Source organism: Cydia strobilella, chromosome 1 (assembly GCF_947568885.1).
Source record: "Cydia strobilella chromosome 1, ilCydStro3.1, whole genome shotgun sequence".
Classification (NCBI taxonomy): domain Eukaryota; kingdom Metazoa; phylum Arthropoda; class Insecta; order Lepidoptera; family Tortricidae; genus Cydia; species Cydia strobilella.
The window spans coordinates 1,611,887-1,624,298 of NC_086041.1; the positions used below are offsets into that span (position 1 = coordinate 1,611,887).

General features: G+C 40.2%; 1 protein-coding gene across 6 annotated transcripts in view; it reads left to right on the forward strand.

Moving 5' to 3' along the window:
* Positions 1–12,412, forward strand: part of LOC134751383 (ubiquitin carboxyl-terminal hydrolase 8) — a 46,333-nt gene that overhangs the window by 5,725 nt on the left and 28,196 nt on the right. The window contains exons 7-13 of one of the 6 annotated variants that reach the window (XM_063687189.1): positions 1,764–1,852; positions 2,547–2,666; positions 3,990–4,115; positions 4,862–4,967; positions 6,799–6,983; positions 9,135–9,221; positions 9,900–10,013. In XM_063687189.1, the coding sequence (XP_063543259.1) occupies positions 1,764–1,852; positions 2,547–2,666; positions 3,990–4,115; positions 4,862–4,967; positions 6,799–6,983; positions 9,135–9,221; positions 9,900–10,013 (827 nt within the window). Of the gene's footprint in view, positions 1–1,694; positions 1,702–1,763; positions 1,853–2,546; positions 2,667–3,989; positions 4,116–4,861; positions 4,968–6,798; positions 6,984–8,459; positions 8,532–8,764; positions 8,876–9,134; positions 9,222–9,899; positions 10,014–12,412 lie in introns of those variants that run through there. The other 5 variants (XM_063686862.1, XM_063687087.1, XM_063686785.1 and 2 more) reach the window with 5 other exon arrangements.

The window sequence follows — 12,412 nt, forward strand, 5'->3', positions numbered from 1 at the left end:
CATGCTCGCTCATTTCTTCAATTTTATGATTATAAATTGATGAACATAATTGTGACTTGTAGGTAAAAATGGTCACTTGGGTGGTACGTAACTTTTAGGTAGGGGTTTGGGGGGGCGGGTACACGAAAACATTACGACGCGTTACACGCGGGGGAGGGGGAGTCAAAAATCTTCGAAAATTGCGTTACGTAATATTTGAACGCCCCCATAGACAGAGAGAATCATACTATTTTTGTCTTAGTACTAGCACCCAAAAGAAAGGGATGAGTATAGTTCTCCTAGTTCTTCTGACTGACAAGTTGTATTTGTCAAACCATTACCTATATGAATTATATGTATACTTACCCATTCTGATACTCGCTTCTGGTGCAATGATTTAACGTACAGTCGATTACCACTAGGCTTAGAAATATTTGAAACTAGCTTTTGCCCGCGACCTCGTCTGCGTAGATTTAGTAATTTGGGTAGCTTATTATCCAATCTGCTTTTTATCGATTTCCCATACAAACTTCCATCCCCCTTTTCACCCCCTTAAAGGATGATTTGTGGGATAAAAACTACCCTATTTACTTCCCCGGTACTTAAACTATCTCTATACCAAATTTCAACTAAATCGGTTCACCGGTTTAAGCGTGAAAAGGTAACAGACAGACAGACACAGTTTCGCATTTATAATATTAAGTGTGGATTTTATTGTCGTTTTGAAAGTACAGAGAAGGGAAAGAGTGGCAATTTTTGTTGTCCGAAGCCTACATCCTTGGGTCGCAGAGCCTTGTCTGTAAAAACGACTTTACCATTTTCCATATATGTGCCGTTCTCAACCAAAAGGGTACTTAATCGAATTTAAACTATCTTGAGATATATTAACTTAAGTAACTTAGCGGTTTCCCTCACGTATTTTTAGTCACTCGCGCGACATGTTTCGGAGAGCCTAGGTCTCAATTTTCAAGAACTAACAGTGCCTAGTACACACCCCTAGTGCCTAGTAGTAGTAGTGACATGTCGCGCGAGTGACTAAAAATACGTGAGGGAAACCGCTAAGTTAGTTAAAAGGGTTATTGTCGGTTGTCAATAAAGCGCTATTTCCATACAGCTTCAATTTGAAATCAACCTTATCGACTAGCGACAATGTGGTACCTTTTGGTTGAAAACGTCACATATGTGGGAAAATATGTGCCATTTTCAATCAAAAGGGTACTTGTTGTCAGTTGTCAATAAGGCGCTATTTCCATACAGCTTCAATTTGAAATCAACCTTATTGATAAGCGACAATGTGGTACCTTTCGGTTGAAAATGGTACAAATATGGTATGGTATGGTATAATGGTATAAATATGTTAAAATGTCATGTTGTTTCCTTATGTTATAAGTTTCCATTTTGTAATTTAACTTATTATTATTATCTTCCATTGTTCCTATTTTAATGACCATAGCATCAATTGTACTTAATTACGAGCACAGATGTTGTCATTGTAATTGATATAGTTAATAATTATGCTACCCTCCGGCCGTCCTAGTCTGGGACCGGTCTGAAAACCAGCGCCGGGCATCTCGGCCCGGCACACGCTGAGACTGGAAACCCTTTGCCCAATTGTTCGTACTTACTTATAAATTAATAATTGTTTTTCTTATTCTTGTTTTATGTAATTTTATTTTATTTTTCTTTTGTACTTTTATTTCATTTTCTTTTGTACTTGATAATGTGGCAATAAACAATTCTTATTCTTATTCTTATATGTTTTACTAATAGAATAAATCGTGCAGGTGAAATCGACTATCCAGTGTGGGCAGACCTGACCCCAGCCCCGCCGCGACCGCGGGCGTCGGAGCCCGCCGTCGACCGCAGCAGCAAGGTACCGCCACCCACGTTAACTGACAGTTCGTGAACCTTATTTCCAAAGGCATAAGGTCCATTGATGGACAGTTAAGACTCTTGCTGTTTGTACAGTCGCCATTAAATATATCTGGGCGGCTAAGGCGCTCATAAATATCTGAACACGCCTTTATTGTCAGGGCGTTAGAGTGCGTGTTCAGATATTGTAAACACCTCGGCTACTCCGATATATCTGATGGCGACTGTACTAACAATAATTACATGCTATGCTACCAGTAGAACTCAAAATGTCGTCCTGCATTCGAAATATGTGATGTTTTCAAGGTACCACATTGTCGGCTGTCGATTAGGTCGAATTAATTTTGAAGCTTTATGGAAATAGCGTCTTATTGACAAACGACAATAAGTACCCGTTTTTTTGAAAACACCACGATATTTTGTCATAAATGTCATTGTCAACGTGACGTGGCGAGTTCTGTTCAATGAGGTTTCATTTAATTATCTCATTAACTGGGTGTTTTTAGGTTTTTACGTAACAAATTTTTCCAATTTTCTCCAAAAAAATATCATAAAACCTATAATGTTTCATACTTAAATATACTCCAGGCGCCGAGTACTATATGCTGTAAAAATATTGGTAAATAATTTGTCAGCAACTTATATAGTTTTACAAAAAAAAATTTTTTTTTTATAGTCAATCTAATCTGTTGCAGGCCGCCGCGTTGCAAAAGTACGAGGAGCGAGCTCGCAACATGGCACAGATAATACAACAACAAGAACGCTTAGCTGACACCTCGCTGACACTCGAAATGCAAAGGATAGAGGCGGAACAGGTACTTTTTTCAAACTTTTTTCTTTTTTTTTTCAAAAGTTAAGATCCCGTCAATTAGTGTCGTGCGCTTCATCTCAGCTTAGGCTTAAAGAAGAGATCAGAGAAATCAGATTTCCATCTGCAAAAGGATTGCTTTATGTCGATTCTCAAACTTACTGGGTATCTTAACCCAATAAGTTTGACTTCCGTTCACGTACCTATACATTATATTTGTAAAATTGAGACATGACCTTATGATAATAATTGAGAATACTATTCAAACTTATTCAATATAAGTAATAAGAAACTATATTTCTATTACTAGAAAAATGTTACTTTATAAACTCATCTGTTCTATAAGACTGTTTGTTTCTTAATAAAAAAAACTGTTACTAATGTTACTATGAAATTTGGAATATATTTAGATAAAAAAGCACTTCCATACACGCCTCTGGGTTCCGAGCTAGGATTTTTTTGTGTTAATGATATTCATATATGTGACGTTTTCAACCAAAAGGTACCACATTGTCGCTTGTTGATGAGGTTGATTTCTGAATTGAAGCTATATGGAAATAGCGCCTTTCTGACAAGCGACAATAAATACCCTTTTGGTTGAAAATGGCACAAATATGAATGAATGTTTATTTGTATCAAACAAGCGTATATATACAGGCGTATATTAAATTTATCAACCAATCTAAACTGATTATATTCATATATTTTTATATATTTTATAATAACAATTACTTAGACTTATATTGACCGGGATATAGACCGTGATTACCTTTTGTATTATTTGTGAGCTCCCGATATTTAGACGCAGTTACATGCATCATGTTCACGGGTGACTGAAGATAGCGGGTGGGGTGTCATTCAAAACTAACAATTAGCTCCATGCATGAATTTATTTTTATTTTTGGATTCATAATTTATATCGTTGGAACACCGGAAATGATAAAAATACTTTTGTAAACCTTAACATTATTTTATTAAAAAATATTTAAAATGTTGAAAATTTTTGAGCGGTTGAAACGCTCATAATTTTTGGCGCGAATTCGACAGAGCGTGATGACGTCACACGTTGGGCGGCCCAACTGACGTTTGCTACTAATGACACTAATCTGTCGAACGCGTGACGTCACGTGGCGTTTCGAGTGTTTCGCTCACTAGCTTTTCGCGGGCAAATGTTTGTACTTTTTATTTATAATTTTAAGTAATTAAATGGTAATTTAAAAACGGAAATGCATTTGTAACATGATATAACGGTAACAAACATCCGAATAAAACATATTTCGCTCAAATATAAACTTCATGCATGAGGCTAATTACTTATTCGTTTGTCCAGGATTGGGAGAAGACGCACTTCCAACGCGAGACAGAGGAGCGGGACGACGTGCGTGCACTATACAAGATGCGCGAACAGGAGATTATCTCGCAGCTCATGCAGTTGGAGAACAAGCAGTTTGACATGGTAAGTGTTTAGACCAATAGTTACTAAAACCTATAACAAAAAGAAAGATACTGTATTAATCATTGGCTTTTGCTTTTGACAATTTGTTCGAAAATATGCGACAATGATGACATTTGTCAAAAGTCAGAATCTTATTAGTGTCATAAATAAAACGGAAAATCAAAAGGGTCGAAGAAGGTTTCATACTATTTACAAAGATAGATATAACTCCGTAATAGATGGATACAGTCTAAGGAAAAAACGTGCCTCGAAAATCACGAAAATTTGATTCTCGATCAGATGGCGCCACTAGTTTTACCCTACACTCGTATAGAGGGCGTTGACTGTTTCGTTTGTTATTTATAATTTTAACGCATACCAGTGAAAGAACATGGGTCAAAATCATATAAAAATAATTAATGCAAATAAAAAAATCATTTATCCATATTTAAATACATTTTATCGTATTTTTATAAATATTTATTTTTAGTTTTAAAGTGTGTCGACAGATGGCAGTGAATTTACTGGGGTTACAAAATTTACTATGACAGTACCGCTCTAGTATAAGTTACTCTATGCTATTTATTATCTCAGGAGCTACTAACACATACAGGCTGCTCCTAAGTAAAAAATCGTAAGTTGTTAATTTCTTCGTAACCGCTACACCGGTTGTTATGACACTTTGTATACTGGTTCTAAATACCCTAATACATATGTACATTTCGGCTTTGTCCAATGGCTACTGACACCCTGTATATTTCAACCAGGAACAAGAGAACCTGAGCCTCCGCCAGCAGTTAGAGGAGTACCAAAGAAGAGAGCGCGTCGAGGCCGAAAAGATGGCCGAGTCCATAGTCACCGATGATGCCAATGGTACTATTTTAATATTCAATCCTCTGTTAACATTTTAACACGTTAAGGGGCTACCTGAAGTTTTCATTGATTTTTGACAAGTTTTGAATCGTATCTCCTACTTTTGCACTACATATAGAATTATAAGACAAGCGGCTATCGGTTCTTCAATCTTTTATCTCCATTTTTGTCTACCGGATTGTGAAAAAATGAATACTTATTTCTACATATTTGGGTTCGTCTTAGACGTGTCTAAAAATTTGTCTAAGGTTTTAATTTTTAATTAACACAAAAGTTATGGCCAGAAAACCAGTTTTTTGGCCTAAAATTGTTCAACTTTGATGCCAAATATTTGGCAAACAATGAACTTTGAAGTAAATATGGGATATTATATTGCTAAAATCCGTTGCTGTTAATATGATAAGCTACAAAAAACATTAGAAAACTAAGGGATTCAAATCGAAGGTCATTGGGGCATGGGATCCCCTTAAACGTATTAGTGCATTGTGTATTAAGGGCGGTGAACAAGAATCCACGAAGGAGTGTGAATTGAAGCCCGAAGCCGAAGGCGATGTCTTAAAACACGAGGTCGTAATTCCTGTACCGCCCGTGGCATACACAATGTTTTTCATCACACTTTTGAGGAAAAAAGGTAAAAATATAAAAATTCAGCTTAATTTAGGACCTTTTAGAAGAAAGAAAGAAGAAAGAAAAGACATTTATTGTAAAGACCTTCTACAAACAGCGCCACCTCAGTTACAAAAAAGAACTTACTCACTAAACACTTAAAGCTAGGTACAATGGTAGTTATAGAAAAAGGAGTAAGGTAAGGGTTAATAAATAACAAGAAATTTTGGCGCCGCTATAGTGGCTACAAAAGGACGCCACTCAGCATATGCTCTGGTATAAATATATACCACAGCGCTGGTTTTCTGTGGCACCCCGGGCCGGAGGGTAGCTTAGAACTATTTGGGATAAATATAAAAATACAAATAATATAAATACTTACTATAAAGATACAGATAGGTTATAGATTCATGTAGGGTAAAATGTTATGATGGTAAGGGTAGGTAGATATTATTAGTATTATAGACATTATAAGAGGTAGGTAAAATAATAACTATATGTATAACTCTGGTAAAAAAAAAAACAAGCAAGTGTGGTTAAAAATTACATTACAGTTTACAGTATATTGCAACGAAAACGATCAATAAATTTTATTTGGGTAAAATATATTAAACATTTATCAATACATTAGATTTATGAGGCAGATATTGACCGTTAGTCATTTTATTATCTACTAAGGGCCATTTGCACCAACCATACTTAACAGACTGATCAACATCACTCAACCGAGTACTATGAAAATTCCTATATAATAAAATTTTGCGAACGCTTTAACGGTGACAGACGGTTTGGTGCAACCGACCCTAAGTAGCAGTTGTCTAAAATCACAATTTTTTGTTGGATTTGTAAATTAAAATTGTATTCTATGTACGCCATATATGTATGGAAGTGCCATTTTTCACTCGGCCCTCTCGAATCCACGTAAAATACCACTTTATGCACTTGCAAGGACATAAAGCGATCCATTTTTGCCATAATCTGCCATACAAACTGCCAGCCCGGCCGACGCGCGCCCGCCTGGCGTGCTTCGCGCCCCCGACCGGCCCAAGTACAATTTCCTTTAGTCTTGAATAAATACGGTAAAATAACATAAAATATTTTTGTATATTTTACTCACACTCGAAGTGAAACGCAGTGTATAACTCATGCATAAAAGTCCATAAATTGCCTCGGATAAAAATGGATCGCTTTATGCCCTTGTTGTACAATCTACTATTTTCAACAGCGGACAAGCAACGCGTAATCGCCGAGCAAGCCGCACAAACGCGCGAACTCGCTGCCGCGTCCGCTCGCATCGACGCAGTACGAGAGCAGCGCGAGGAGCTAGACCGCCAGCGCGAGGCGCTAGAGCGGGAGAGGAAGCGGAAACTGGCCCAGGCGAGAGAGAAACGGAAACCTATCCTTGATAAGGTATATACTTATCGTAGCTACGTGTTTACATATTCCTATAGCATCAGAAGGAAGTATCGACGCAGTACGAGAGCAGCGCGAGGAGCTAGACCGCCAGCGCGAGGCGCTAGAGCGGGAGAGGAAGCGGAAACTGGCCCAGGCGAGAGAGAAACGGAAACCTATCCTTGATAAGGTATATACTTATCGTAGCTACGTGTTTACATATTCCTATAGCATCAGAAGGAAGTATCGACGCAGTACGAGAGCAGCGCGAGGAGCTAGACCGCCAGCGCGAGGCGCTAGAGCGGGAGAGGAAGCGGAAACTGGCCCAGGCGAGAGAGAAACGGAAACCTATCCTTGATAAGGTATATACTTATCGTAGCTACGTGTTTACATATTCCTATAGCATCAGAAGGAAGTATCGACGCAGTACGAGAGCAGCGCGAGGAGCTAGACCGCCAGCGCGAGGCGCTAGAGCGGGAGAGGAAGCGGAAACTGGCCCAGGCGAGAGAGAAACGGAAACCTATCCTTGATAAGGTATATACTTATCGTAGCTACGTGTTTACATATTCCTATAGCAGCAGAAGGAAGTATCGACGCAGTACGAGAGCAGCGCGAGGAGCTAGACCGCCAGCGCGAGGCGCTAGAGCGGGAGAGGAAGCGGAAACTGGCCCAGGCGAGAGAGAAACGGAAACCTATCCTTGATAAGGTACATACTTATCGTAGCTACATGTTTACATATTCCTATAGCAGCAGAAGGAAGTATCGACGCAGTACGAGAGCAGCGCGAGGAGCTAGACCGCCAGCGCGAGGCGCTAGAGCGGGAGAGGAAGCGGAAACTGGCCCAGGCGAGAGAGAAACGGAAACCTATCCTTGATAAGGTACATACTTATCGTAGCTACATGTTTACATATTCCTATAGCAGCAGAAGGAAGTATCGACGCAGTACGAGAGCAGCGCGAGGAGCTAGACCGCCAGCGCGAGGCGCTAGAGCGGGAGAGGAAGCGGAAACTGGCCCAGGCGAGAGAGAAACGGAAACCTATCCTTGATAAGGTATATACTTATCGTAGCTACGTGTTTACATATTCCTATAGCAGCAGAAGGAAGTATCGACGCAGTACGAGAGCAGCGCGAGGAGCTAGACCGCCAGCGCGAGGCGCTAGAGCGGGAGAGGAAGCGGAAACTGGCCCAGGCGAGAGAGAAACGGAAACCTATCCTTGATAAGGTATATACTTATCGTAGCTACGTGTTTACATATTCCTATAGCAGCAGAAGGAAGTATCGACGCAGTACGAGAGCAGCGCGAGGAGCTAGACCGCCAGCGCGAGGCGCTAGAGCGGGAGAGGAAGCGGAAACTGGCCCAGGCGAGAGAGAAACGGAAACCTATCCTTGATAAGGTATATACTTATCGTAGCTACGTGTTTACATATTCCTATAGCAGCAGAAGGAAGTATCGACGCAGTACGAGAGCAGCGCGAGGAGCTAGACCGCCAGCGCGAGGCGCTAGAGCGGGAGAGGAAGCGGAAACTGGCCCAGGCGAGAGAGAAACGGAAACCTATCCTTGATAAGGTATATACTTATCGTAGCTACGTGTTTACATATTCCTATAGCAGCAGAAGGAAGTATCGACGCAGTACGAGAGCAGCGCGAGGAGCTAGACCGCCAGCGCGAGGCGCTAGAGCGGGAGAGGAAGCGGAAACTGGCCCAGGCGAGAGAGAAACGGAAACCTATACTTGATAAGGTAAATACTTATCGTAGCTACATGTTTACATATTCCTATAGCATCAGAAGGAAGTATCGACGCAGTACGAGAGCAGCGCGAGGAGCTAGACCGCCAGCGCGAGGCGCTAGAGCGGGAGAGGAAGCGGAAACTGGCCCAGGCGAGAGAGAAACGGAAACCTATCCTTGATAAAGTAAATACTTATCATAGCTACATGTTTACATATTCCTATAGCATCAGAAGTCGAAGAAGATTTCGGGGTTGGTCCCATAGTAAAAGTTGCTCAGTATAATCCCAAAACCTCCCTGGCAACGGGAAAACACTTATTTTTTAGCCACCGTGTATAATTTTTGTATGTATTATCTATTTCATAAGTATCAATTGCGCAATTTGACAGATTTATGTCAGTTTGTCGGATAAATGTGAGTAATCTCGGATTGATATGTTGACAGGATGAAGACGGCGACACGTACATGGTGTCTCCCGACGACGGCCCCGCGGGCTTAAACCGGTCGCAGTCCTCGCCCAACATAGCCAAGGTAATATCAAAGAGAATTGTATGTATGTATGTATGTATGTAAACACTTTATTGTACATAAGACAGATTACAAACGCAATAAAAGAACATAAATATATACAATGTACAAAAGGCGGACTTATCCCTATAAGGGATCTCTTCCAGTCAACCTGAATAGAATTGATTGTTATAGAGAGGTAAAGTCTGTGAAAAACATACGTGCCCCCTAGTTTGATATCCAAAACGTTTTGCGGTCACTGAATTGTCAAACTTGATTGCCACCGACGTGGTAAAAAAAAAAGAAAAAAAAGGGCAGTACAAAAGTACAGAATAAGTTATAGTACTACCGTACAGAAAGGAAACTTCCTACAAAACCGAAGTTTGACAGCGATTCAGGGACGAATCATGCTGTCCATTTCTTTCTTATATATGGCATGGCACTATCCCTTTCGGCTATTGAAGGTTGTCAAAATTTAAATCATTATCTTATCTGTGGTAGTGCACGCAAATGGACGTCAAGTCTTGGAGCACATAGAACCCAATATTACAGGGTTCTATGTTACATTTTCAAGATAGTATAAATTAGACTTAATGTCACTATGATAAAGTTCAAATTTCAGTTCGTTAAAAGTGAAACATAGAACCCTGTAATATTGGGGCAGCGATGTGTCAACCAGTATTGATGAAAATCGTTTTGCAGCAGGTATCATCAGATGAAGACGAGTCGCCTCCGTCCTTCGATCGCAGCGTCAAACCCACCAAAGTCATACCCAGAAACCATCAAAGAGACTTCCAACCGCAATGGGGCGATGTGGTAAGTGTATGTGAAAGCTCGTATAGTGGTTAACGGCTATGTATGATAAACCCTCGTGGACGTCAGCTGCCGCTCCGTTGGTGGGTTGAGGAATGGCAGCAAATAAATTCTATAAAAAAAATTTAGTCATCGCCTCCCGTTTGATACTTTGTCAGATGAATGTTTAGATGCTATTGTGAATAAACAAAATCGTCAGCCGAATGTATCGCTGTGGAAAGACTGTCAGCTGGTAACATGAACATGTAAAAACAAAAAAAAATTTCAGTCTTCGACGTCATCGCATCCCGTTTGATACTTTGTCAGATGATAGTTTAGATGCTATTGTTAATAAAACAAATCGTCAGCCTGTTGATTCGCGGTGGAAAGACCGTGTTACGCGTTTCGGTGGCTGCCATTCCTCAACCCACCAACGGAGCGGCAGCTGACGTTCACGAGGGTTCATCATACATAGCCGTCAACCGCTATACGAGTTTTCGCCCGGCAGGCGATTGCGCCTGGCTCGCGGTCTAATTGTTTCGTTAAATTTTCATACAAATAAAAATCAACTCTATTCCCAGCATTCTAGGTTCAAATTTCAGTGGCAAATTTTGGGTTTTTCCTATGTATGGCCTTAGGAGGCTAGAGGTGTTTCTGAGCTAAGTTTTCGTTATCTGCAGTCAGTTGTCGTGAAATAAGCTTTTGATTACCATTTGGACATCTTACAATATTCATAACTATATATCTAGTGGACGCCTGACTCTTTCGATGGCGTACTCGAAGACCGATCCATCGTTTTATGCCAGCTCCCAGAGATGGCTAAAGTAAGTCAGAAACGAGTTTTTTTTACAAGGACAGCGTCACAGAAATAAATATACCATAGAAGCATCTACTTCGCGTGTCCGAACCCCGACCAAGCGTCGAGGTTGACCGTCGGCGTCGCTCTTTACAGTCAGTTGTTGCAGCCGGACGTCCGTGAAAACTTAAAAAATGCTTCGTTGTATGATAATTAACTGCAACAGGCCAAAAATTGCGAGCACTCAAAGGCAAGAACATATTTCCTATTACATATAAGTAATTTGAATATTATGCGTAAATTTTGTATGAAAAAGTCGTCACGCTTGGTTTCAGTACAAATCGTGGTATTTCCGTCATTTAGCGTATATATTAAATCTGCGATTCGGGCATCTTAGAATATTCATAACTATATATCTAGTGGACGCCTGACTTTTTCGATGGCGTACTCGAAGACCGATCCATCGTTTTAAGTCAGCTTCCAGAGATGGCTAAGGTAAGTCAGAAATGAGTTTTTTTTACAAGGACAGCTGGTGAACCGTCTTATCCGATGCTTAATCTGACACCGTTACCTTACCGACACGTGCCAACTTTTATGAACCAATTTTGATAAATGACATGTCAGTGTCATAAATGTTTTTGTGACTCGGTTGTCGTAGGCCTTCAAAAACGATATATATAAATATGTATGTATATATTTTTAAATAAGTAATTGATATTAATATGAAATTTTTTATTGTTGAAATCATTTTAATCACAATAAATAAAACAGTAAATAACATCCATGCATAGATCGTGATCGGCAACGCAGGCTTCGTCAAGTAGACACAAAAGCAAATCAGCAACAGGCTTCGTCATCGACTTACAAATGATGTAATCCGCAACAGGCTTTGTCTAGCTTAACCACTAAATTAAACTATTTAGGCTATGGTGCCACCCCGGACCGTAGCCGGCCCAAACGTCCCCATGACACTGGCAGCGTTGCCCCGTTGAATTGCCAAGGAGATCTGTTGGACCAGATACGATCCGGAGCGAGGATCGCAACCCCTATCTCTCAGTCGCCGACCCAATTCCCACACAAATCATCTTTAAATACTTTTTTAAATTACTTGTAAGCGCAATCAGAGTACCTAATATCGAAGAACTAGTTGCTAAATCGTAAACTGAAATAGGTAACAGACTAAAAAAAAACTGACCATGTCCACCGGTGGCCGAGGCGGGAATCGAACCCGCATCTTCAGCTTACGCGGCTAACGTCCTGACCACTAGACCAAATTCTATGGCGTTAGCTATCTTTGAAAGACTAGGCACCTTTGACCAATTCTAAGGCTAGCAATGTGTGCTTGCGTCTGCAGTTGATAATTTACTCTACTTTAGCACTATTCATATAACATTAACAACTCCGTGTAATAAGTACAGAACGTTCTAATCCATACTATCAAAGATATAACTCCGATGGATACAGTCTAAGGAAAAAACGTGCCTCGAAAATCAAGAAAATTTGATTCTCGTTCAGAGGGCGCTACTAGTTTTGGCCTACAGTCGTATTGATGGCGTTGACGGTTTCGTTTGTTATTTAACAATTTTAACGCATATCAGTGAAAGAACATGGGTCAAAATCGTAAAAA